This window comes from Vipera berus, assembly GCF_964194415.1.
Source record: "Vipera berus genome assembly, chromosome: 2".
NCBI lineage: Eukaryota > Metazoa > Chordata > Lepidosauria > Squamata > Viperidae > Vipera > Vipera berus.
This window is the reverse complement of record NC_138203.1, coordinates 265,796,494-265,824,195: the sequence shown is the minus strand read 5'-3', so window position 1 is coordinate 265,824,195 and position 27,702 is coordinate 265,796,494. Positions and strand designations below refer to the sequence as shown.

General features: G+C 43.1%; 2 protein-coding genes and 1 long non-coding RNA gene across 4 annotated transcripts; 2 read left to right on the top strand and 1 right to left on the bottom strand.

Moving 5' to 3' along the window:
• Positions 1-847: 847 nt before the first annotated feature.
• On the bottom strand, positions 848-23,785 carry LOC308663588 (zinc finger protein RFP-like). 2 transcript variants are annotated; one of them, XR_014025449.1, is made up of 9 exons: positions 22,733-23,785; positions 19,921-20,016; positions 18,124-18,342; positions 17,667-17,689; positions 17,287-17,402; positions 15,882-16,010; positions 11,560-13,861; positions 2,166-2,226; positions 848-1,060 (listed from the first exon to the last, which is right to left on the bottom strand). XR_014025449.1 is itself a non-coding variant. In XM_081320148.1 (7 exons), exons 1-7 carry the CDS (start codon positions 22,988-22,990, stop codon positions 13,335-13,337), a joined length of 1,368 nt encoding a protein of 455 aa, XP_081176274.1. In that variant the 5' UTR covers positions 22,991-23,785; the 3' UTR covers positions 10,907-13,334. The 2 variants fall into 2 exon arrangements, 1 of the variants encoding a protein (XP_081176274.1); XM_081320148.1 differs by lacking the exons at positions 848-1,060; positions 2,166-2,226 and having other exon boundaries at positions 10,907-13,861.
• Positions 6,354-10,727, top strand: LOC308663595 (uncharacterized protein). The gene is made up of 2 exons (XM_081320173.1): positions 6,354-6,511; positions 9,325-10,727. The coding sequence occupies exons 1-2, from the start codon at positions 6,502-6,504 to the stop codon at positions 10,455-10,457; spliced, it is 1,143 nt and encodes a 380-aa protein (XP_081176299.1). The 5' UTR covers positions 6,354-6,501; the 3' UTR covers positions 10,458-10,727.
• LOC308663619 lies at positions 23,294-27,702 on the top strand. The gene is made up of 4 exons (XR_014025455.1): positions 23,294-23,310; positions 26,164-26,242; positions 26,844-26,984; positions 27,478-27,702. It is a non-coding gene; the product is annotated as an uncharacterized lncRNA (long non-coding RNA).

The window sequence follows — 27,702 nt, the reverse complement described above, 5'->3', positions numbered from 1 at the left end:
ACTACTTGTATGTGGTTTAGAAGTTTAACACATTTTTAGGCATTTAGGAAGAAAAAAAAGGCATTTTAGCTTTATTATTAATTAATTAATTAATTTCCCCCTCGCATATGTATCTTAATCCCAGAGGGTATAAATCCTAGTAAATGCATGCGGTCAATTGATGAAAAGGCTCTTTATAAATCACTAATGCTGCCTATTTTAACCTAGTTTTTCCACTTGTATTTTAGGCTTGAATATTACAGTATTAATTGTTCTACTGTATTTATTGTATTGGAAATACATCAGTGCCAAATAAAGCTTGTAAATAGAATAAAAAATAAAATAGAACGGAACACTTTGATCCTACAGAAATAGCCATGCTGCCAGAGAAAAGCAATAGGTTGTTTAGATATGATAGAGTAAAATAGACTGCTGTTTCTCGACTTTACGGCTGCATGGAAACTAGATATACTGATTCCGAATCTCGGAGCCCTCTGGATGAGGTGAAGGGGCAAGGTAGCTTTGCTACCAGTAGCAAAGAACCCCTATATTTGATATAGTACTTGTGGATACCTGCGGATTTTATTGGAGACTTAAGAAGATTATAGCCTCCGTATTCCATCTCAGCTGGCTGCTTCCCAGAATCGGCTTGCAGGATACTTTTAAAAATGTCTATCGATTCGTTGTGGGAGCCGAATATAATTACAAGGAACAACAAAACTTTTTGCAAACGTCTTAGTGCCACCATTAAAAGGTTGTAGGTTATAGGAGAAAAGCAAGAACTAACGGGTTTCTGTAGTGTAGTGGTTATCACGTTCGCCTCACACGCGAAAGGTCCCCGGTTCGAAACCGGGCAGAAACAGTTGCTATTTTTTTTTTTGCTTTTTCCTTCACTGTTCCATAACCTTAAAAAACAATTCTTTAGATGTCTATACTTTAGTGCAAACTCTTCTTTTCCATAATGATTAATGGTAATTCAGAGTGCAGTGCTCCAATAGTCTTGCTGATTTTAGGGTACGCCGCATCCTAATCTTTGGAGCAATTTTCCAAAGAAGGCAGTTCTAGTCAAGGTTCACATCATCTACACAGAGATAATAGTAGTATAGTAGTAGTATAGTTATACAGTATAGTAATACAGTATTAGTACAGCGCAGTACGATAGCAGAACATAGAAATATAAAATTAATGCCTTTTCTGTTAAGTAACATTTTAGAAAGACTGTTTTCCCATAGCCCGGCTAGCTCAGTCGGTAGAGCATGAGACTCTTAATCTCAGGGTCGTGGGTTCGAGCCCCACGTTGGGCGCAGTATATTTTTTTTGTTTTTCATTTTATTTATTTATTTATTTATTGATGGGATTTATATCCCGCCCTATCTCCCGAAGGACTCAGGGCGGCTAACAACAAAACGTATAATAAGTACAGAAATTAAGATAAAAATAAAATTAAAATCATCTGTGCAATAAATTAAAATTAAAAACTAAAAATAAATTAAAAATTGTAAATATAATTAATTAAAATGCCTGTCAGTCCAGGTCAGCCTGGTGGAATAGGAGTGTTTTGAGGCCGCGGCGAAAGGATTGGAGATTTTGGGCCATCCGTAGCTCAGGGGGGAGCTGATTCCATAGGGCTGGCGCTCCCACAGAGAAGGCCCTCCCCCTGGGGGTCGCCAGCCGACATTGCCTAGCTGACGGTACCCTGAGGAGGCCTTCTCTGTGTGAGCGTACTGGACGATGGGAATTTGTTCCCGGCAGCAGATGGTCCTGCAAGTATCCCGGGCCTAAGCCATGTAGGGCTTTAAAGGTAAGTACCAGCACCTTAAATCTCACCCGGAGGGCAACCGGTAGCCAATGCAGCTCACGCAGGAGGGGTGTAATATGGGAGTATCGGGGTGCTCCCATCACAACCCGTGCAGCTGCACTCTGCACCAGCTGAAGCCTCCGGGTGGTCTTCAAGGGCAGCCCCATGTAGAGAGCATTACAGTAGTCTATACGGGAGGTAACGAGTGCGTTCTTTATTTTTCCAAAGTGCTAGCTAGTTCGATCATTTGCAGCTCAAACAATAACGGTGGGAATAATGAGGAAATGAGGAAATTATTATAGGAGCGTTTTCTTTACCATATTTTGTTTTTCTTCCCTTTTCCATTCTGCCCTGAGCACACTTTATTGCACTCTGCATAGGTACTTACCGGTAATAATCTTGCTTCACCGTTTTTCAGCAGTTTTTCAATTCTTGTGTAAGCCTCAACTCTGAAACATAACCCCCCAGATACCTTGAAATATGTGCACATGAGACAAGAGCAGATCATGCATGCAACATCACTTTCTGCTTTCCAACTGCAGACACGCAAATCTTATTATAAACGGGCCCCTGTCAAGTTGAAGGAGACAGCTCTAGAGTAATCTTCCTTAAAACTGGATCCTACAGGCTTTGGATCTATTCTATTTTGCTGACCAAATAAATCATTTTATTAAGGTATGTGTGTAGAGTTTTCCTTGGATGTCACATTCAAAAGATGGCAAACATAATCACTAGAGGACATTTAGCATTAGCATTCACAGAAGATGAAAGGAGAAGGTATTTAAAATCGTGCCTTGTTTCTTTTATGCTTTGTCCTATTTTTGAAAGTGAATTTTTAGGCCTCATAATACTAGAGCTCAGTGCTGAAACTTTTTCTTTCACAAGATTCCCTGCAGAAACTGCAAAACCATCCATCTATACGCAACTTCATACAGCCCATTACAACCAATTTATATATACAAAATGTAGGGAGAATCCCCATCTCGCTTTTAATATGAGAAAGCCCCCATATTAGCAAAGAAATGCCTCCCCCCACCTCCAGAACAGAAAAGGCTTCCCTGAAGTAAAATCACTCAAGCGGTTGGTAGCCCCTGTGAATATTTAGTTTCACAAACTATTCCATTCATAAACAAAACGCCTTCAGCTACAGTCTCCACAGAATGCTGGAATTAATTAGATTAAAAAAGCAGAGAGACAAAGACTCCTAAAGTCTATATTCCCCACCCAGCTCCAAGGACAGGGCATGACCTCCCAGGCACAATGGGAATTAGGCAATAATAATTAGAATGCTAAAAGGGCACACTCAAGCACAGATTAAAGTACATTTCACAGCAAACCTGGGCATCTAAATCATAAAGCCCTGGAACCACATAAAAACCCATCCACTCAGACTGTTTTGTCAGCTATCACAAAACCTATTGCTTCTGATTCCTAAATAAATGGAGGCCTCCTTCCCAACCGCAGATTGCCTCCTGCGTCTTTCTCCTGGCTTGGAACGGGAACAGGTTTTACTTCCAACAAGTATAAGCACACCACACTGATATACTCCTGCGCGCGCACACACACACACACACACACTTTGATCAGACCTTTGATCCAGACCTTTGGAACCGTTTACCTGTTGAGCTCCGGACAGCTCCTGACCTTCACTCCTTCTGCCGTGACCTAAAAACTTATTTATTTGAACAAGCCGGCCTGGTCTGATGGGTTTGGGGTATTTTAATATTCATTTTAATTAATTTTTATTGTAATTGGGCTTTGATATTTAATTTTATCTTAACTTTTGTATACTGTATTTTTATTGTATTTATTGCCCTGTACACCGCCCTGAGTCCTTCGGGAGAAGGGTGGTATAGAAATTTATATATTTATATATATATATTTATATTTATTAAATTTTTATACCACCCTTCTCCCGAAGGACTCAGGGCGGTGTACAGGGCAATAAATATCAAAATACAAAATACAAAAGTTAAAAAACATTAAATAATTATGCCCGATATAATACAATAGTTAAAAGCCATGTTAAAACCCAAACCCCGAACCCATCAGACCAGGCCGGCTTGTTCAAATAAATAGGTTTTTAGATCCCGTCGGAAGGAGCAAAGGTCGGGGGCCATCCGGAGCTCAACCGGTAAGCGGTTCCACAGGTCTGGCGCGCCCACAGAGAACGCCCTCCCCCTGGGGGCCACCAGTCAACATTCTCTGATCGGTGGCACCCTGAGGAGGCCCTCTCTGTGGGAGCGCACTGGACGGAGGGAGGTTGACAGCGGCAGCAGGTGTTGCCGTAGGTAATCCGGACCCATGCCATGTAGGGCTTTATAGGTCATCACCAGCACCTTGAATCTCACCCGGAGGGCAACTGGAAGCCAATGCAGCTCGCGGAGCAGAGGTGTAACATGGGAGTATTGGGAGACCCCCAACACAACTCGCGCGGCTGCATTCTGCACCAGTTGAAGCCTCCGAGTGGTCCTCAAGGGCAGCCCCATGTAAAGAGCATTGCAGTAGTCCAAATGAGAGGTCACAAGCGCATGAGTGACTGTATGCAAGGCATCCCGCTCCAGATAGGGCCGCAACTGGCGCACCAGGAGAACCTGGGCGAAGGCCCCCCTAGTCACAGCTCCTATATGATCTTCTAAGGAGAGCTGTGAATCTAGGAGGACCCCCAAGTTGCGAGCCCTATCTACGGGGGGTAATAACTCACCCCCCCATAGTAAGAGATGGAATAATCTGAATTTCCCGAGATGACGGCACGCACAGCCACTCAGTCTTGTCAGGGTTGAGCCGAAGCCTGTTCCTCCCCATCCAGACCCGGACCGCCTCCAGGCAACGGGACATCACGTCAAGGGCATCACTGGGGTGGTTTGGGGTCGAAATGAAAAGCTGGGTATCATCAGCATACTGATGATACCCAACTCCAAAACCATGAATGATCTCACCCAGAGGCTTCATATAGATGTTGAACAGGAGAGGCGAGAGGACCAATCCCTGAGGAACTCCACAAACGAGAGGTCTCAAGGTCGACCTCTGCCCCCCTGCCAACACCGACTGCGAACGTCCCAGAAGGTAGGAGGAGAACCACTGAAAAACTGTGCCTCCCACTCCCAACCCCCTGAGACGCCGCAGCAAGATACCATGGTCGATAGTATCAAAAGCCGCTGAGAGGTCTAACAGGACTAGGACAGAGGAACAACCCCTGTCCCGAGCCCGCCAGAGATCATTCACCAGCGCAACCAATGCCATCTCCGTGCTGTACCCGGGCCTGAAACCCGATTGGTACGGGTCCAGATAATCAGCTTCCTCCAAGAACAAAGGGAGCTGATGCGCGATGAGCGATTTTGTCCGACAGATGTTGGCTAAACTCCTCGGCACGACCCTGCAAGGGCTCCTCCCTCACCTCTTGATTAAATTATTATTATTATTATTATTATTATTATTATTATTATTATTATTATTATTATTATTATTATTATTATTATTATTATTATTATTATTATGCCAAGACCCAACTTTTTGGAGAAGGTTCTGATGCTGGAAAAGGTGGAAGGAAAGAGAAGAAGATGATCAGCAACAAGGTGGATAAACATGATAATGAGTGTACCTTTGGGAGACTTGAAAGGTTTAGATTGTTATGGAGAAAATCTATGTATGTGGTTGCTAGGAGTCAAAAACAACCAGATAGCACACTGTGTGTGTATTTGTGTGTGGGGGGGAGAGAGGGCGACCAGAAATACATATGAAGTATATACCAAAAGAGTCTCCTATAAGCTAAACACAATATGTTTTATTAATTTTTTCAGAGAAAATGTTACTATTCTGTACTTAGTAATATTTAAAGGTCATGCATCCAACCAGTAAGGCAGTGTTTAGAAGACAATGCCAAATAATTTGAACATGTATTGTAACCTGTCTTTTAATTCTATTTTTAACTTTGTTCTTGTTTATGCTTTTCTATTTTGACATGTTTTTATTGTAAGTTGGTCTAAGTCACTTAGGTGAGAAAGCAGTACAGAAATGTGATGAATTTCATATACTATTTTTCATATACTATACTATTTTATATACTATTATATACTCTTTATAGGATTTCATTTTTGAGACACTATGAACATAATAAAGTACACCTAAAGAAAAAAATTTGAACATCATTAAACATGCTTTTATTTCAATATTCTTTCCTCATTTTTAAAAAAGTCATTGGCATTCGTCATTTAAAAAAAGGCAAACTGATGTTTGCTGACGCTGAAAAGTTTAGAAAAAGAATTTTCTAAATGACCGCAAGAAAGGCTCTCTAAAAGCGGCTTCTTTTTTTTTTTTTTTTTTTGAAGACCTGATGAGCCAGTCTTGCAGCGTTTGAGGGGACCGGCTTGCTGAAAGGGGGAGTCCGGGCCTTTGTCCCCAAGTCCCTCGCTTTACTATCACCACCATCTACCCCCCAATAGGATCCCTAACAGGATACCCCATCTCTGCCAAGCCCAATACTGTATTGTGCGTGCTCGCTTAGTAAGCTGCCAACGCAGAACTACACTACCCAGAGTGCCTTTCCGGGCATCCCGCTTCTTCGCTCTTCAGACTACATTTCCCACCATGCTTAGTGGGGCAACACAAAAGGCCGCAGGAATTTGGACGGAAAGTGACTCTGAAATGGGCATCAGCTGTCCGACGCTGCGGCTTGGAGCCGCCTCGGGACTGAAAGTCCGCTAAAGCGGCGCGCCTCGTTGGGCATGGAGTCCGGTAAGTTCCTGCGATGGGGCTAGAGGAAGGGAGGGGCCTGGACAACTTCGAGGGTGCCTCCCGAGGAATGGGGTGCCCAGAAAGAGATGATTATGGAGCATTGCGCTGGCCGTTGCCTTATTGATTGGGGTAGCTTCTAGGCCAGGGGTAGGCAACCTCGGCTCTTTTATGACTCATGGACTTCAACTCCCACAATTCCTGAGCCAGCATGGCTGCCTCAGGAATTCTGGGAGTTGAAGTCCATGAGTCATAAAAGAGCCGAGGTTGCCTACCCCTGTTCTAGGCTGTGTGGACGAATGCAGAAAAGATGTAAAACCTGCGGAAAGAGTGTGAAACCTACCCGGTAGAGCCTTTTCTTTGTGGCACGTTTGCTCACTTTTCCATTTCAGGAAAAATAGAATCGGGGTTGGTTTCTCTCCCTTCGCAAGATACAAGGACCTTTCCCGTGATATTTGATCTTTTTATTTTTAATTTGGATGAAATCATCCTTTATTTATTAAATTTATATAGCAACCCATCTCACATACATGGCTCTGGGCGTCATACAATAAAACAATCAAATAAGCAATATGACACAAGAATTTAAAAAAATGTAAAACAATTAAAACATAGATATAAATAAGACCGCAGAATTATGGACCTACAGCCTGCACACAGTATAGCGGCCTTGGGAGCTCCCTACTTGCCTGGGATCCCCAGCCTGTTGAAAGATACAAGGACTTTTCCCGTGATATTTGATCTTTTTATTTTTAATTTGGATGAAATCATCCTTTGTTTATTAAATTTATATAGCAACCCATCTCACATACATGGCTCTGGGCGTCATACAATAAAACAATCAAATAAGCAATATGACACAAGAATTTAAAAAAAATGTAAAACAATTAAAACATAGATATAAATAAGACCGCAGAATTATGGACCTACAGCCTGCACACAGTATAGCGGCCTTGGGAGCTCCCTACTTGCCTGGGATTCCCAGCCTGTTGAAAGAACTATTTGAGATATTTCCTAAATGTCAAGCCACCACATGGTTCCAACAGTGAGCTGCCAAAGGTGACCAGTGATTCAGTGAAATCCCCATAGAAAGCAGGTTGGGCAATCGATCCCGTATTTTTGATATGTCTGGTTGGGGATTAACTTTGGAGATGAGAATGATTTGCCTCCCGGAAATTTGGTTAATCCATTTTCATCAACATTGCAATGTTTTCAATCCAGAAATGAAGTTCTTGTTTCAATGTGCCATTTTTAAAAAAAATTAAATTTCAACATCATTTCCAAAGTTGTTTGGGGATTTAAAGTGTAGAAACAAGTATGTTTTTTCATCAGATTTTCCAATGTTATTTTGGACTTTTTCCTGCCAAAATTCATCCCTCTTGAGAATCAGCAATTTTGCCACTGAATTTTGGCAACATGAATAATTATTGGTGTATAGAACAGTGGGCTAAAGTATAGTATAGAACCACAGAGGTTCATACAACATGCTAAGCTGAAAACAAACACATCATGTGATATAATATGTGAACCCAATCAACTATTTCTTCTAAATATTTATTCTAAATCAATACAGTAGTTTCTCACAGATAACTGAATCATAATTGCACTAAATTCCTGCATTGCACAAAGCTTGTGTATTTGGTTGTTTTGGTTTAACACATTGGGCATACCTACAAGGTATAAGGTACTTTCTGTTATCTAATACAACAAGAACAAGTAGGCCTAGTAATAACTAAATAAATCAATGATACATGCATAGACAGAGCCAATCATGTAGACATACACCCGGTGTGGTAAAGATGCTAGACTAAGAATAGAGAAAAAAAAGTAAAGGGCCGTACTTATCTGTTTTTGCTTCAAGGGAGGCTGCGTTGTCTAAACACACTCTTGTAGTTATATGGCTGGCATGACTATATGCCAAGGTGCGTGGAATGGTTATAACTTCCCACTGAAGTGGTCCCTATTTATTTACTTGCATTTGCATGCTTTTGAACGGCTAGGTGGGCAGGAGTTGGGGCAAGTAATGGGAGCTGTCCCTGTCACACGGTGCTCAGGTCTCAAAGTTCCAGTTGACAAGCCCAACGTCTTAAGCACTAGGCCACCACGCCCGCTAAGAATAGGGAAATCCAGGTTTTAAACCTCCCTCAAGCTTAGAAGCCATTTGGTTTCTATGTCACTCTCAGGTCTAAACAGCATCAGGTTCTGAAACACACTGGCTAAAGAATAAACCCTTGTCTCATCATGCATTGATGGCTTTGCCATGTGAATTGGGCAAGCAGATCCTGAAATCAAGTAAGACAAATGCTAAAATGAGCATTTACACACACATTTTTGAGCTATATGTCTTTTAGTCTGTGCGATACACTGCACGGCCAGCATTTTCCCTTCCGTCCTGTCTAAGAGTTCATATGAAACACTGCCTACTTCCAGAGTGGTATTTAATACACATACAGTAAATGGCTTTAATTTTCCCTTTGAACCCACAGAGCCAGCAGCTCAAGAGTTGTCTAAACCTTGCAATTTAGTACTAAAGGAACCAAAAAAGGAATAGAATACATATGCTGGAGCCAGACTTTGCACCTGCCTTTAGTGCAGTGATGTTTCTTTTGGCATTTAAGATTTTAACAAATATCAGACTATCTCAACCAGGAATAAGCCATACAAAGCCTTGAGTGCAGGGAGAGATTTAAGTCCCCCCCCCCTCTTTTTTTTTTACACTTGCTCCCTATTTGTTCCTCTGTGGTCAAAATCCCAGATTCCTTTTGGCCTCACAGTGGAGAATAAATGACTGACAGGCAGCTTCGCTTCTCTTTTAGTAGGTGAAGATTGGATCAAGAGAGAAGGCAACGAAGGATCTCTCCAGCCCAGGGTTGCCCTGCTGGTTGGTGTGGAACAACCAACCAAAAAATTATCTGAGAAAAGTGAAGTTTTCCTGGAGTCTGAACCACTGAAAACTCTGAAGAGGGATTTGGACATGCATCAGAATCCTTTTACGGAGGAGATTTGTTTTGACTATGAGAACAGTCCTAGGAAGATCTACCCCAACGATCGGCCATTTAAGTGCGACGTGTGCGAGAAAAGCTTCCGCCACAGTTCCAGCCTGTTAACACATCGAAGGCTGCATACTGGGGAGAAACCATATAAATGCACTGACTGCGGGAAGAGCTTCAACACCAGCTCAGCGCTGATTGTGCACCGCCGGACCCACACTGGAGAGAAGTCCTATGTTTGCTCAGACTGCGGGAGGTGTTTCAGTGAAGGTTCGGTGCTCATCAAGCACTGGCGGATCCACACTGGGGAGAAGCCGTACAAATGTGCCATTTGTGGAAGGGGCTTCCGGCAGAGCTCCCAGCTGCGGGCCCATGAGCGGACCCACACGGGGGAAAAACCTTACGAGTGCCAGGACTGCGGGAAGTGCTTCAGCACCAGCTCAAATCTCTCCGCCCATCAGCGGACCCACACAGGGGAAAAACCATACATCTGCCCTGAGTGCGATCGACGGTTTGGTCACAAGTCGCATCTCATCTCCCACCAGAAGACGCACACCGAGAAGCTGCACGCTTGCTCGGACTGCCCAGCAACTTTCCGCATGCTTCATCAGCTCCTGGTCCATCGTAAGTCCCACCAGGAAGAGAGGCGCTACAAATGCCTCCTGTGTGGAAAGACTTTCAGCTACAGCTCAGCCCTCTTGGCACACCAGAGAATGCACACTGGGGACCGGCCATTCAACTGTCTGGAGTGCGGGAGGAGTTTTGTCCGGAATTCAGACTTGAACAAACACCAGAGGATCCACACAGGGGAGAAGCCCTACGAGTGTCCAGAGTGCGGGAAACGATTTAACCAAAGCTCCCATCTGGTTAGCCATCGGAGAGTCCACATGAAAAGCACTGCAAAGAATCCTGGCGCGGATGTCACCGCCCCAAGGGGACGAGAAATTGAGTCTTCCTAAAGAGCTCTTTTGCAGCGTTTCTTTGTAGTCTGCATCAGGGGTCTCCAAACTCGGCAACTTTAAGACTGGTGCACTTCAAGTCCCAGAATTCCCCCGCCAGCATGGGGAATTCTGAGAACTGAAGTCCACAAGTCTTAAAGTTGCCATGTTTGGAGACCCCTGGTCTACATTATGATGACTGCAATCTTGTGCTCCTTACAGGAGAGTAAAATCTTATCCCATCCAGTGGGATTTCATTTATTACTCACGGATAATAAACTTGTTAGACAGTTGTGTGTTTTTACACATGAAAACTAAAGAAAATTCTGCTCCAACAAATTTCAAATGATTCATTCAAGGGTAATAGGTTACATGGCCAGGATATCTTATGGAAGCTAAAGTATATGCTAGTTGATGTAATTGGAGCCACTTCTGTAGGAAAGAGCAAAGAGAAGAGCTGCACGACCAAGATACTATTATCTGGCTATTGAGAAACATTGTTTAGCACTTCTCTGACTTCCGTTGTCTTATGAAGCATGCTTTTAGCTTATGATTGCACAAGTGAGAGTTTATAAATTTGTGATGTTTTTGCTGTTCACTCAGATTATATTCTTGAGCTGCTATTATATATGGCCAGCAGCATTTGTCTTTTTATGAGAATGCAGAATGCTGATATTGTTTAAGACAACAGACAGAATAGTGTTTCTGGGATTTTTCCCCAAATTGGATTTTCTCAGTGTTTTTAGATATGAAGAACTTCAGTGGTTAAGATCTACTAGTGAAGCTAGAGTTTAAAGACAACACACTTTCACTGAAGTGATGAAAAAGCGTGGTTTTTTTTGCTACCAAAGGTACAGAGAAATAACTTAAACTGACATCTACTTATTTTCTATAGATCACATGCGAATGTGGTATCAGCTATCTCCTTTCAAAGAAATAGAACTCCAGCTGGCTTTTAATAACCATTCCATTAATGACATTCCCCTTGTCTTAGTAAAACTTACAGAATTTGGTCACTTAATAATTCCCATCATCCTGATGGCTGCACTAGACTGGATGGTTTAGGAACAGCTGCAGTTAAAAATGGTGGCATCTGAATTTTCACATATGAAGTGTACGTTACCTCACAGACCTCCATGATTGAAGTCATCCATTTGTCTTTTGAAACCTGTAAGCCTGCCCACCTTTGTGGAAATATAGACCAAATAAGTTTAAAATTGCAGTCTTACTGCAGGATTCTTTTTTTACTCAAAAGTTCTTGCTATGTCCTGGCTGACTTCAATCTCTTTCATTTATTAGGATTCCATAATTATTTTTGCTCTCTGACAACTGAGACCTGTTTTGTTCCATAATCCTGACTTCCTTTTGCTAGCAAATGTTTCCCTATGTACACTGTTTTTCACAAAGCAGATCTCTGAAACAGTATATGCTGCAATAAATACGTTAGTCTTTAAACTGCAAGAGTTGTCTAGGCCCAACTAATTGTCCACTGGTTAAATGGTGTTTTTCTTGACAATACTCAACACTGGAGAGCCTTTACAATGCAATAAGATTACAACCACACACACAAGGAAAATGCTGTTCTGAATAAATATGTTTATGATTCCACTTCATGGAACAAATTATTTGTTGCAAAATTCAAAGCTTTGGTATTGCACTGTGTTTTGCACTTATGGTAGGTCAGCCTTTCTTACTCATTACTTGATGTATGAAGCCAGTGACAATGCCTCTGAATTTTTATTGGTCTAATGCCTCTTTAGAGAGAGATGTTCCAAAATATAAGCTGTGCAGTACACAATATTTCTTCCTTCTCCATTTTTAGATCAAAGTAATACAAAAATGGTTATTCAAATAATAGTGAATAGTGCAAAATGAAGCACAAGTAGCTGCTTTGAAGCAATTTGGTATTATTCGCAGTAGTGGCACAGATTTTTGTTTTAAAGTAAGTGTGTCTGGGTGCAAGATTGATTATAAAAAATGTTAAACCTTGCAACCAGAAAAATCCAATCAACTGTATGCCAGTACAAATCAACATAAGCAGTGTGCAGTGGAACAGCCTTACAGAAATGTATATATAATTGTATTTGCTTGCATGATTCATTTTTAAAATTTACATGTTATTTCCAACTCAGTGTAGAGGTAACCTCCTAAGAATAGGTGGAAAAAGAAAGCAAATTCTGCTGTCAGCTGAGATGCAACTTACTTCACACAGGAATCTTGTCACTGGAAGAGATATAGGAAGCCTCTACAGCAGAAGAAAATGAGTGGAGAGGTTAGGGTGAGGGAGTTTCAAGACTCAAAGCTCTTCTGTCCCCAATGTGTGAGGAGAGGGAGACGGGAATATACATTATCTGCAATGTCCCAGAAATTTCTCTGTTGAAGGCTTTGACTTCAGATTTGCCAAAAAGACAGGGGGCCATCCGTTTGATTCTAAACTCTTAATGAAAACTGCCATCTCGCACTTTTTCCTAAACGCAGCCAAGAGGACTAGAAACACGTTTTATGTTTTGACTAGGCATGCTCTCCAGCACATTTATTTTATTTTGCACTCTGCTACAGAATGGTATGGGAGAACAATTCTCCTGGGAGATGAGTGTGTCCAACTACCGTATGTAAGCATTTCCAAATAGTTCTTTTTTTCTTCTTCCATCAGAGCTTTCTGCTAGTCAAAAGCCAGTTTGTACAATTGCAATTCCTTCCATTAAAATATGGGATATCCCTGACTGGTGCTTTCAGTAACATTTAGTGCTTCACTAGAAACTCAAAACAGAAAGTAGTCATTTCTCTGCTGACACGATTAACCAAAATAGTTCCAAACAACGGTCACGTTGCCGCGTTAAGTCCAATATTATACAAGACCTCTCAAACTGCTGAAATCCAAAAATGGCTGGAATAATCTCAGGGGCATAAGGTGAGCTGAGATCCAGATGGCACCCAGAACCAAGGGTGGATCCTTTCTTGCTTGAAGGAGGTAGGTGGGAAAGTAAAAATGGGAGCATCCAGCTCGGCATCGAAAAAGGCCACCCACCCTCCCTCATAATCCAGATCTACTCTGATCCTCTTGGGCTTCCTGAGCAGAAACAGGCTAGTCCAGGAAGAGGTCAGGCCTTGCAACTGGCCCCAGCACTGCTGTACTGCCCAAATGCCTTGCTGTGGGCTGAGGCTGAGGCTCCCTTTCCTCCTCACGGACTCCTGGGCGATGCCGATGGCCCAGTTCTGCCCCTGCTCGACGTTCACCACCCAGGAGTGTTTCCCAGAGCAGAAGCCCTGGCAGCCCAGCACGAAGAGCTCGGCATCAAATCTCTCAGGATTGTCCAGCAGGGGCTGTGCGTGATCCAGGTAGGTGACTGTCTTCTGATCCAAGGAGAGGAAGAGGTGGGGATTGGCTGTACGTGGATCCAGAGTCATACTGAGACTGGGGGAGACTGAGAGAAACAGAAAAAGGGTGATGCTCTTGCTGACTTCTCAACTCTAACCTGCCTTCTCAACTAACTCATTAAAGCAAACTGCTCTTCTGGCTGGAATGAATGGGAATGTTCATTTGCCCAGCAGCTTAGCCCCAGCATCAACTGCACCATCTCAACGTGCAATCATTATTTTGGAAATCGCCTATTAGCATCTGCATCTCCTAATTCTTCTCTTAACCATTTCTTAAGTAAGGTGAGACACCTGCAACTCTTACGCAAGTAAGAAAAAAAAAGCCATGCAATTTTTAAAGATTTTTTTTAATCCCACCTTTATTATTTTTGTAAACAGAGATAGCCCTCGATTTACAACCCTAATTGAGCCTGCAATTTTGGCTGTAAGGCATGACATTTGTAAAGTGGGTCACCCACCCAATCTTACAACGAGCAATGGTCATTAAATACAGCAGTGGTTAAAGCAAATGCCACAGTCATTAAACGACCCCCATTTGCGCTATGGGACATTTTTGCTGGAAACTAGAAATAAATAATGATTTCCAGCAAAAAAATGTCGTAAATCACAATAATGTGCTGCGGGACACTGCAAAGGGACAGTTACTGAGTGGCAAAATGTGGGGATGTGATCTGTGGGGGCAGATGTCAGAACTTCAAATTGGGGTTATAACTCCCTTTTTCAGGGTCTGTCATAACTTCAAATGGTCACTAAATAACCGGTCGTAAGTGGAGGACTACCTGTAATTCAAGGTGGCAAACCCACCTTCCTCCTATTTTCCCCACCACAACGGTGCGAGGGGAGTTGGGCTAAGAGAGTGAGTGACCCAGGATTATCCAGTTGGCTTAGTGCCTAAGGCAGGACTAGAATGCACAGTCTCCCTGTTTCTAGCCCGGTGCCTTAAGCCCTTGACTAAAGAGGCTCACCTTTTAAATTTCTTATCCTTTAAAGTAGGAAATATCACGTTTCCCCCAAAATAAGACCCATCCTGAAAATAAGCCCTAGCTTGATTTTTACGTCTGTGCCTAATATAAGCCCTACCCCAAAATAAGCCCTAGTTAAGACCCCGCCCACTCTATCCCACTGTCTGGTTGTACAAGGTGGGACAAGGTGCACGTGTAAAAATCAAGCTAGGGCAGAGGTGGGGGATGGAGCTGCCCCAAGCGCCCCGTACCTGCTTACCTCAGGGCCTCCTCAGCCAGGCCTCCCACGCCCAGACACCTGTCTTGCCTCACGATGGTGGCACCAGCAGCAGCAGCCCCATCCAGCAGGAGCCTGCGTGGCTACTGACCACTTCTTTTGGTTGCTGGCAGCTATGAGTGGCCGCAGAAGAAGTCAGGCAGCAGAGCGACAGGTGCCGGGGCATGGGAGTCTTGAAGTAAGCAGGTAAGACATATATCCAGGTCTTATTTTGGGGGAAACACGGTACATGCAAACCACTCCTGCAGCTTCATAGTGTTAAGTATTACAGAGAAATAAACTTAACACAAAAGAATCATTAACTTCATCCCTCTGTTTCTTAACTGTCTGAAAAGAAAAGCTGACTCAGAGTGTGATACAAGCCAGTTCATTTCCTGCTCCTCCGAAAGCAACATTCAGTGTGGCCTCAAGCTATCAGAGATTCTCTAGGTCAAGTTCCTGATCTGGCAGTTCCCAAAGAAGCCTATCTTAGGGCCATGCACAGTGTGTGCTAAATTTACCTGTTAAGCAAAGAAATGTATTTAGCTCTGCAAGGCAGTCTAGAAACAGCATCTTTTAGTTAATGTTCAAAACGTGCCTGGCCTGCATCAGTGCCTCTTTGCAAGCAGCCCATCCAAATCAGTTGGCTTCACGCCACTGGACTTTTCACAGGTAAGAGTCTTGCTGCAGGGGCCATGTTACAGAAAAGCAGCATCCGAAGGAGCACCTCTACAACATGAGGTTTTTCCAAGACTTAAGAGACAGCAAACTTTTAATCTTACCCAAGCTGCCAGCTCCGAAGGTATGCAAGAGTGAAAAAAAAACCAAATGAAGCAAAGGCAGCATCACCTTTCTTGTCTGCTCTCAGGGCATCGTTATGCAATCCTGGACAGAAGGTCTGGGGCTGATCAGTCTGACTCAGGAAGGCAGCATTAAGCCTTTGGGTCTTGCTTTTCTGAAATTCGTCCATCAGTGATTCTAGACAAGAGAGAAAGGTGAAGATTTGGTCCTTCTGTCAAAAGCACACTGGAGAATTTGCTTTTTCCCCCCAACATACACGTATCTGTTTATCTATCCATTCATCATTCTCAGTGGGAAGAATTTAAAAAAAATTATCCCCACAGAGGCCTAGAACCTTTGAAAAAATCTAAAAATTAGAAAGATTCAGAGAATTTCTGCTCAAAAACTTTCCGCAGTTCTTCAGAACACAGCTGTTTGGGGAATGGAATTAGGAATCAAATGTAGCATCAGGAGCTCTGAGCACATCATTAAACTTCTTGCTTAAAGGTAACACAATTCTACACACCATGCTCCAGAGCTGAAGTGGGATACCTGTGACTCCCAGCATTCCCCATTACTGGCCATGATGGCTAATGCTGCTGGGAAGTTTAGTTCAGCAACATGTGGATGGCTTTAACTTTCTCTGTCTCTTCTCCAGAAAAGGAAAATTGATATTTCTTTACACAACTTCTTGCCACATGCTTGCTACAAGATCATTAGTAAGAAGTGTACAATCTCCTGTTTCCTGAAGTGTAACAGGACTCCATAGATCATCCTCAAAGAAATGTTTGCCCTGGACCCACTCCTCTGTTAGAATGTCTCTTTTTCTTGTAACTGCTGCTCCAATCATCTTTTTCAAGTGGTTGGTTTTCAGGCTGAGCAAAATATTCTGCTTGGATATGTTCTTAGTACAAAAGAAGTGTCAAACCTCTTTTCTGTAGGCTAAGAACGGTACTGAAATGCTTAAAAGCAGCATTTTCAGTCAAAAGAGCAGATCCATACATAAAATGGACTTTCTGCAAAATATCTTAGGTAATGGTAAGTCAACATCAGGAGTTGCCATTTAAATTTCCCATAATACCCTCAACCAATGTTTTTCAACCTTGGGAACTTCAAGAACTGTAGACTTTAACTCTCAGAATTTCCCAACTATCATGGTTGGCTGGGAGCTGAAGGCCACACACATCTTAAAATTGCTAAGGTTGAGAAACACTGCCCACAGCATTACCATACTACTACTTTGGACCAACATGGGATGGACATTTCAATGTAACTACTTCTGCTATTTCCCCATAACCTCTTTCAGTATTCATGGAAGTAGAAATTCCCATCGAATCTAGAGCAAGTCCTAAGAATTAATCTCTTCCTTCTTTCCACCCTCTCTACTTTTTCCCCATTTGGAGGAGATCGTTTCACAGGAACAAGGTTTAGCCTACAGTTACAGAAATGTGTATATCTTATGTAGCTTCCGTACCTCTAAAATTCTTGAAGTTTTCCATTAATAGAGCACTTTGCTGAGACATGGCCCTGAGATCTTTTTCCAGGTTAACAGGTTTCTCTTGGAAGCAAAGGAGCTCGGCCTTTTCACACCTAGGAGATCAGAGAAGTCCCAAACTATTTTAGTTCTGTGGCTTTCCCTGATGTCTGGCTGCCACCAAGCATCTGGTAAAGAGAAAAATTAGAAGGACAGGCAGACTGTCTCCAAGTTAATTTCCATCTGGCCTCTTTAAAAGAAAGAACAGGGATTTTCTTTCTGCTAGAGCTCACAGGAACATAAAAGATTTTTTTTAACAAAATAGTTTTCCATAACCACTCAAATTCATTATTAACCCTGAAGGATTAAAAATCACATACCTGCTTAAAGTTTCCTTGAGATCCTAGAGAAACCAGAGACATTTGAGTTACTTTGTGAAGAGGAAAAAGTTATCAGAGAACAACTTTGTTCAGTAGGATTTTACAATTTTAAGAAAGAAAAAAATTAGAATATAACTAAGGGATCTAAAGGAGATAGTCTGAAGCAGGAGGACGTTCCTAAAAGCAGAATTCCCCTTGAAATGCTTAGAAATATTCCACTGAGCAGAGAGAGGTCTGGTTTGAAGATCTACCTCCCTGGGTTTATTTCATAAAGAAAGAACATCTGTCAGGGGGATTCTGGGAAAACCCAGTGTCATTCCTGCTGAAATTACGACTGAATTCCCAACGCAGACGGACATCTTTGTTTTGCCATCTAAGAATCTTTGCAGAGATGCTTTGATTCAGTGAGAAAAAGCCACAACAATTTATGTTAGAAATATAACCCTAGAGTGTCCACCTGCAAAAATTCACCCGCAGGCCTCCGACAGTGCTTCTCTATGTCACAGATCAGGTCATTGAGAAAAGAAATGTTGTTTGAAAGTCTGGAGCTAGTTTCATCCTGTTGCTCCTCCAGGTCACTCAGCTGAGCCAAGAGGCCATTTTCCTGCTCTTCTAGAAACAAGCGGAGTTGCTGGAATGCCTGCACAACCTTTTTTCTCTCTGCTTTGATGTCTTCCTGCAGACGAGAGAGAAACAGGCAAGAAAATAAAAAGTCAACAAGACCAAGGTTGTCTCTGTACAATTAACCATATATTTTAGCATCAGCATATTGTGTAATGTCAGGGAGCAATGCCACTATATCACAATATTGCCATTATTAAATAATATACTACATTTGTCAACATATTGCTAATGCCTATCATTACAAGTAGCCCCTGACTTACAATTGTAATTGAGCCCAGAATTGGAATGTAAAACTTTGTGGTCGTAAGTTGAGGCAGCCACGTGACCGAAAATAATTTTTCGGCCTTTTTCACAATGGTTGTTAAGTGAATGGCCATGGCTATCAAGTGAACCCATTTACTTGAATGGGTATTGTTTGCCAGAAGTCAGCAAAAAAATTACAAGCCACAATCATGTTACTGCAAAATGCTACATCAGGCCATAAAGCTGACCTGCCAAGCAAGCAGTCGTATGATTGCTGGGGAGGGGGCATTATCGTAACCACTTATGATGGCCAGGGTACTTTAAGAGCCCTAAAGTACCTGTTCCATGGTGGTTGAAACTTTGAACAGTTGTAAAATGATCGGTTGTTAAACAAGAATTACTTGTCTGTGCCATACACTCAATGAATGCATGGAGGGGGTTATGATTAATCAGATCTCTGTTCTCCTCCCCCTGGAGACACACACACACACACACACACACACACACACAACAATTACATTGGAGTGAAAAGACAAGCACCACTTGGTTAGACTGTGATACCAGGACTACAGGACACAGGATCAAGTTCCTACACATTTGTAAAACTCATTTGGGTGAATCAATCACTGGAGCCTCACCTACTTCACAAGATGAAACATCAAGCATACCACCTTTCCTAACGGAAAGACATGATATAAAATTTAAAAAAGTAAAGGTTTCCCTGTCCAGTAGTATGCAACTCTAGGGTGCAGTGCTGATCTCCGTTTCTTGTCTGAGAGAGCCAGCATTGTCTGGAGACATTTTCCATGGTCATGTGGCCAGCATGGCTATATACAAAGGCACATGGAATGCTGTGTCTTCCCACTGAAGTGGTACCTATTTATCTACTCCCATTTATATCCTTTTGAACAGCTTAGCTGTCAGGAGCTCTAGGGCAAGGAACAGGAGCTCACCCCATTGTGCAGTGCTTGGGTCTTGAACACGGGCTGTCAGCTTTCCAGCCGACAAGCTTAGTATCTTTAACTGCTAAGCCATCATGCCCCAAATACATAATAAATAAATAAAATTAAATAAAAAAGCATAACATAAAATTTAAAAATAATATAATGATGACGATATGATATATATGATATGATATGATATATATGATATGATATGATATATAACGGAACGGAACGGAACAGAACAGAACAGAATAAATATAGGCTATAAATTTGCATACTGGATTTAGTGGTTAAAAATTGCTCATGATTATTTTTCAGACACTCAAAATAAAGCTGTATTTTATTTTACGAAATGTGCAACAAAATCAACAAAGGGGGAAATGTATTTCAGTGAAGAGAAACTGCTACAGTTTTCCTTAGTACTCAGTGAACAAGTTGCCTACCAAACACTCAGCCATTTGCTTCTCCAGAGTCTGTCTTGATCTTTCAACAGTCGTTCTCCTCAGCTTCAGATTCTGCAGCTTGATCTGGATCTCTTCCTGAGCAAACAAAATCTATTAGGATTGTTTCCCTACATTTATTGAAATGCTAAACCATAAAATGCCTGTTGACACCAGTTGATGGGGAACAAAACCAGAGACAAGGGTTGACCATCCTGTGTTCTGCTTAAAGGCTTCCATGGGGCAATCTGTTGGCTAAGATGGACAACCAGATGTTAGGCTAAACACTGTAAGCCAATCAAATGTCAGCGTCGCTCTGCAGGTTTCTAAGTAGGGAGAAGATAAATAGGAAAACATTAACCACCACTAAATAAATCTCCCTCAAACTGAGTTGATTTTGAATGATTTCACAGGCACATCAATGTTACTTCCTTTACAACAACAACACAGAAGTAAGTGGCTTGCCATTCCCTCAACTAAGACATTTTTTTCCAACTTTCCAATTTAGCTTCAAGTCTGAAATGTCATCATATTCTCCTATCCAAATATTAACCAAGTCTGATCCTGCTTAGCTTTTTGGAAAAATACACAGACTGTTGGCACAGCTCCGCATTCTCGTTTAGGCTATTTTATTGATTTGATTTGGGCACCACCAAACACTAAACTGACTTTGCTTGGCACACAATATAAAAGAGCAAGTTAAAAAGTGCAATGAAATAAACAAACAAATAATGTCAAGTAAATCATATGCAACTATATGCTGAATATATTCAACATATATTCAGTAGGGCTTTTGCCCTGGTGCGCCAGTTGCGGCCCGATCTGGACCGAGATGCCCTACGTACAGTCACTCATGCGCTTGTGACCTCCCGGATAGACTACTTCAATGCTCTCTACATGGGGCTGCCCTTGAGGACCACTCGGAGGCTTCAGCTGGTGCAGAATGCGGCCGCCCGAGTTGTGATGGGGGTTTCTTGATACTCCCATGTAACGCCTCTTCTCCACGAGCTGCATTGGCATCCAGTTGCCCTCTGGGTGAGATTCAAGGTGCTGGTGATGACCTATAAAGCCCTAAATGGCATGGGTCTGGATTATCTTAGGGAGCACCTGCTGCCAGTGTCAACTTCCCATCGTCCCGTGTGCTCCCACAGGGAAGGCCTCCTCAGGGTCCCGCCGGTCAAGGAGTGCCGGCGGGTGATTCCCAGGAGGAGAGCATTCTCGGTAGGCGTGCCTGCCCTATGGAATCAGCTGCCGGTGGAACTCCGGATCGTCCCCGACCTTCGTTCGTTTCGCCGGGCCTAAAAACCTGGCTATTCGAGCTGGCCGGCCTGGACTGAGGGGTTTTTAAGGTTTTAAATCCAATTTTAATGTGTTGGGGCTATTAATTTAATCGTATTTTAATCTGTATATTGTATTTTTAAATTTGCCCTGTACACCGCCCTGAGTCCTTCGGGAAAAGGGTGGTATATAAATCGAATAAAATAAATAAATAAATAAAATAAACATGGAATTCCATGCACCCTAACAGGGTTATTTATGCTAGACCAGTGCTTCTCAACCTCAGCAACTTTTAAGATGTGTGGACCTCAACTCCCAGCACTTCCCAGTCAGTATGAAGTCCACGCATCTTAAAGTTGTTGAAGATGAGAAACACTGTGCTAGACTGATGTAGGATTTTGACTGGAATGGGAGGAACGAGAGGGGAAGTGGTTATGCAGATGCATTAAACTTGAGACATCCCGTGCATCTGCTGAAGTGAACTGTAGCTCATTAAATTATACCATTTAATAAAATGTGTTCATTTGAAAAAGTGCTACAGGACTCCTGATTTTCGGCTGCAGAGAGTAACACGTCTGCACTGATCTTGGGAAGACCTTCTTTCCTTTTTTTTCCTCAGTCACCCATGCCACAGTCTGACACTTCAGCCTACCTAACTGAGCTGTCGTTAGGACAATAAAATCAAAGATAAATCTTACAGCCCTCAGAGGAAAGATTAGATCTAAGAGAATAAATCACGACTCTTACAAATGGTGTGCTTTGTCTGTTATAAAAACATTTTGAATCTCGTCTGGATTCAAAAGTTAAGCAGATTTCTTTAGCACTGAATGGAAGATTACCAGAATCCCCGCCAATGGCACACCACTTCCATACTGTTGTCAAGAAAACTACATGGATGTGTCCAGGAAACTACCATGAGTCAAGACTGATTTGAGCATCGGCCCCAAAGCTAAGATCCAATGAATTCTTTTCACGTGAAAGACTCTATTCAAGGAAGCCTTGTGGATGTGTCAAACTGCAACTTCTATTTACTACAGGGATGGGGGAAATGATAGAAACTGATTCTTACATTACTGGAGATCATCTTGTGGGGGAAGGCACATACAGAACATACACATTTGATCCCACAGGATTTGGGCAACTGACTTTATTGGGGGGCTGACTGAAGGAACAGATTCTAGGGTATGGGTCTAGGTTTCTCAGGGGAAAAGCTAGGATAATTAGGCTGGGTTTGCACAGTATACAGTGCACACAGTCCTGGGAAATCCAGCTGCTGCCTTCACCATCACATGAAGTCACAAGAAGGTGGTTGGGCTGTACAGCATAAATTTATATGGCCACCGTACTAGCGCTGTTCAACCCGTTTTGGACTTAAGCATATTGTGCAAAGCCGCCAGGTTTTGAGAAGTATCCAATCAATGCACAGGTTGAGGGAGAGGGCTCTCAAGCTTGTGCAAGCAGGGCAGAACTCCACCACTTCCAAGAGCGAAGAGTAGTAGGTCGGTCTCGCCTACGCCAGCAAAAATGATTTCGTTACCCTGTAATCTTGAGCTGCCTCCTCGACCGGAAGTACCAAGTGGGCCCGGTGCTTCTTGGATTTGTCGCATACCAAGCAGATGAAGGCACAGTCCTCCCAGCAGAAAACCTTGAGGGGCTCGCGATGCTTTTCACAGAGGGCCTCTCCCGCCAACCCTTCCATGGCTTGCAGATGCAGCCCTTCCGACGTCCTCGACTCGGAGATTCGTTTTTCAGGGTCGTTCTGAACAGGAGAGGCGGGTCTCCCCAGATCCCCCATGGTCTGGGCGAGCAACAGCTGGGCAGGGGCGACCACCTCCACCTCCACCTCCGGCTGTGGGGCAACCCAATCCCTCCCCAACACCCCGGAGTGCGAAAATGGTGGAGGGGGGGGCGGAGAGAGCTGTTTCGCATTCAAAACGCCCCAAATTTCCTAGATAACTTTCGCTTTCCTCCAACCAACCAACCTGGGCGAGGGGAGGAGTTGTTTTCCAAGTCTCTCGCGTCTGATTGGTGGATGGGATCCTCTTAGTTGTGTGAACCCCTCGGAAAGCGTGCCAAATATTAGCCCCGGTCTCCGTTTGAACGCTGCTAGAGACGGTAGGCGGTGGGGATGTCTACGTTGAATGCGGTTGTGAAGGGTGACTAAAATGGCAGTGCACTCTCACCGACGACTTTCCTATCGGCGCCTTGGGAACTCAACTCTCTCCAGCCTTGCGTTCTGCAGATGGGTAACACCAGCGGTCTTCAAACTTGGCCCTTTTATGACTTGTGGACTTCAACTTGGTGGAGCAGTGGGCTAATGCCTCCTTAAGTAACACCAGCTGCCTGCAAGTAGTGCAGGTTCGCGTCCCACCAGGCTCAAGGTTGACTCAGCCTTCCATCCTTCCGAGGTAGGTAAAATGAGGACCCAGATTGTTGGGGGCAATAAGCTGATTTTGTAATAATGCCGCTTGGGGTGTGTGTGAAAGCCCTAATAAGCAGGCATATACATAGAATGAAGGCTACTGCTAAGCTTGTAAGCCGCCCTGAGTCTTCGGAGAAGGGCGGGATATAAATGGAAATAAAATAAAATAAATAAAATAAAATAAAACTTCCCGAATTCCTCAGCCAGCGAGCCTGGCTGAAGAATTCTGGGAGTTGAAGTCCACAAGTCATAAAAGGGCCACGTTTGAAGAAACCCCCCCCCCCCCGGGTAACACGCTTCTCGGAGTCCGCTGCTAAAGGCCGTTTTGAGTTCTGCACGAAACATTATCTATTCTATTTAACGTGTAGCAGCTCCTCCTACAATAGCGCTACAGGCTTATAAAGGACAACTGATTTTCATTTTCAGGAGTTTATTCTCGAGCCTAGGGACTCAAGGCATGCAAGAACAGGGCATCTGTGACTTTACAACAGCTGTAGAAGATAAGATTTCTGCTGGCTTAGTTGATGCGGCAAACTGCACCTGTTGAAATCTTTTCTAGGCCACAGAGGTGCTAGATGCCTGCTGTCTGGTGTGCTTGGCTACTATGTCCTTAGGTACCATAGTTTATGACTTCCAATATGGTGAATCCATCCAATTATGTTCAATAAACTATGCTTAAATCCTGTTTTGTTGTGATGCACAGTAGTCTTTAAGCTGGCACAAATCTCCGTTTTATTGTAAAAACCCTCTTTAAATCAAGGACAACTTTGGATAACTTTATGGAAATGCTCAAGTAATTTTCTTGGTGACAATATAGGAGTACTTTGCCACTGTTTTTCCCCGAATTCCCCCCGTCCCCAGTTTCCGTAAAATACAATCCTGGGATTGTATAATTTTCCCTAAAGTACAGTCCTGGGATTTCCTGATGGTCTCATCTGAGCTGTCTTTCCTTCTCTTCTGAAAATCCACTAGTTGTAGGATTTGCACTAGACATTTTAAGATAGTATTGTTAGTTAGGTGCCTGATTAGGGTTGTGCGAGTGACAACATCCTATTTGGACTTGTTAGTGACCGAAGTTAATAACAGCACTGAAAAAAGTGACATGACCATTTTCACTCTTATGACTATTGCAGCATCCCCATGGTCATATGATCAAAATTAAGCCATTTGGCAACTGACTCATATTTATGACGGCTGCAGGAAAAGTGGAAGAAAAGATGAGGGTGGCCGGCAGTGATGTGGATGCACTTAAGTTACAGAGGTGACCTGTGCACTGTTGGAAGACCTGAAGAACCAGGACAAAATGAGAGATTGGTGTTGTGATTCAGGGTCAGCCTGTGGGTTCGGCAGTTGGGTCGGATGACTCAGAGGAGGAGGGGGGTGTTGAAGACCTTGCTGAGGGGGTTGAAGATCTTGATGATAGCCCTCAGCCAGGCCCCTCCCACTTGGTCACCACGGAGACCCAGCTGTGTGAGCCTGACAGTGTGGATGAAGATGACCCACAGCTGGCCCTGTTCAAGGACGCCCGACGCAGGAGGCAGTCAATTAGGAGTAAACAGAGGAAGGCAATTGGGCTTCTCGGAAGGAGGCAGAGAGAAGCCACGCCCTGAACTCTATATAAGGGGAATGTCTGGGTGGGCTGGTTTGCTGAAGGCAACCGCTCCGATGGTTCATGTTTCTTAAAGCTCCTGTTTCTTGGTTCGTGTCTTGTTTGTTTTTGTAGCTATTAATTTGGCAGGCGTAATTCCAGCCTCTTGCCGTTTGTAAAGGGGTTGACCCTGCCTTTTCTGCAGGGCCGGTAGCAGGCTGGTACAGAACAATTGGCTCCTGTCTGGGGAACAGAGTTGATCACTGCAACAGTGGCCATGGTGGAGAACCTATGGCACGCGTGCCACAGGTGTCATGCAGAGCCCTCTCTGTGGGCATGCGCGCCATCGCCCCAGTCCTAGGCCTTCTAGCTGGCTTTTATAAAACCTTTTTGCTTTAGGCCTCTGCCGCCATGTGCAAAAAAAAAAGTTCAATCAATCAATCAATTTCATCTTCTCACGGGAAAAAAAGATTTTGCAAAGTTGGAATTGATTGAATTTTTTAGTCCCACCCAGTCTGCCGTTACCACTGCAGCTCCACCCACCCAATGGGCCACGTCCTCCCGGCACCTGACAATACATAAGTTGGTTTTAGGTTGCAGTTCGGGCACTCGGTCTCTAAAAGGTTTGCCATCACTGATATAGGCACTGCCTGGTGACTATCACCATTGCTGCCTTTGCACAGTTCATGTGAAGAAGTGCGCCAACACCCCCAAGTTGAAAGAGGATTGGTATAAAATTCCTCCTCCAGGTCAATGTAGAGGACTGGTTAACAGTTAAAAGAAACGCTTAATTGCAGTATCTGCTGCCTGAGCTAGGCAGGCACGCCAGTTATTGAAAGCAAAGGTATACTTTTGCCATGCTCTGGATCTTCTTCCTCAATAAATATTGCATTACAAAGTGATGCATAAAATATAATGTTTTTGACTCATTTGTTTAATTGGGTTTTCCTTATTTTAGGACGGATGTGGAAAACAGCGCATTTTAGATAATATTTTATGCCGAAGTATTGAAATCCTAAGGGTGCTTTTTCCAAAAGGTAAGTGGACTTCCTTGGTTTTTCCTTTGAAATTATTTTTCTTTCTCCTCCAAGAAGCTTCTTCAGTTCTAACTGAATGATGGGGAATGGATAGCTCAGAGAGCTAAAGACCATCCCTCAGAGTGCTAATGACCCGATGATTGCAATGAATACAAATCCTTCTATTCCCCACCAGTCGGTTAGAACCTGAAGAAGCTCCTTGGATGAGAAACGAAATGTTTTTCAAAAGAAAAACCAAGAAAGTCCAGTTGACTTTTGGGAAAAACATCTTTGGGACAACCATGTTTTGGATGAATGAGACTCTCCCTAGACAGAAATATTGAAAATTCAAAAGGTCCACATTTAAGCACCACTGTTAGTAGTGATGTTCATGAAATAATAATAAATCATTACAAAGGATTTGGTGGTATACTCTAAAGAACTAATAAAATTAGTACCAAACTGGCTGGACTTTCTGAAAGCGTCCCCTCTTTTAGGCATTCCTTGATCATCCTCAGGAATTGTCAGTGAAGAATAATAAATTTACCTTGTAATCTTGAGCAGCTTCCTGTATGGGAAGGACGAAACGATACCAATGTTCCTTGATTATGTTGCACAACAGGTAGATGGAGATTTGATCTTCCTTACAGAAGACTTTCAGGAATTCCAAGTGACTCACACTCCTGATCTACTTCTTGGGCTGCTTTGAGGCTCAGATCCATCACTAATTCCACAAGTCTTCTTTGAATCGCTCGTCTCCTGGGTGAGTTCTCCATACTGGAGCAAGCCATATTGGTCACCAATTACTCCCAGCAAAGTTATTTAGCAACCACAATTGGGATTGGCAACTTGGTCATTATGTGAAGCAGTTGCTAAGTGAAGCCACAACTATGTTTATGATCTTCAGACAGATCTGCGGAAGTCATAAATGAAGGATTGGTTGTAAAAGTAATTTTTCATCATTATAACTTCAACGGTTGCTAAGTGAGGCAGTCACTAAACAAGGACTACCTGTACTGGACGATGCAAGTTTGGCAGAAAATGTCCCCATAGTGGATTGATTAGTCATTCTGATAGCAAGATGGGCAGCATATGAATTTAATAAATAAGGTTTTTGAAACTTTCCTGGCAAGGAAGATGAAACCTGCTCACTCAAGTGTCTCAGAAAACTTGTTTTCGTGTTTTTCTCTGTGGGAGAAGCCACAATTTCTCTTTCTGCCTGCATGTGCCACTACAGTATTTCTTCCATTCTCTAGGGTTTGTTGGAAAGGTGTCTCCAGAGAATGCTTGAAACAACTCCCCGCAGACTGTGAGAAGGCAGTTGAACTGATTCCAAGCTTACACATTTTCTGGCAAGAAGGAATTCAAGCTTGTAATCTGAATTAGGCCCAGAAATGCAGCCCAGCTGGCTTGTTGTCAAGGTGCTGCAGAAGGGCTAACTTTGCTGAAAGCAGAATAATAAACCGACTTCCTGACTTTTT

Excerpts from the sequence above, each read along its gene's own strand:
- LOC308663588 (XM_081320148.1), bottom strand. The coding sequence starts at position 22,990 with ATGGGGGATCTGGGGAGACCCGCCTCTCCTGTTCAGAACGACCCTGAA. Across the intron at positions 20,017-22,732 it reads AGGCAGCTCAAGATTACAGG|GAAGAGATCCAGATCAAGCT; the intron begins GTAACGAAATCA and ends TTGTTTGCTCAG. Across the intron at positions 16,011-17,286 it reads AAACTTCAAGAATTTTAGAG|AATCACTGATGGACGAATTT; the intron begins GTACGGAAGCTA and ends TCTCTTGTCTAG.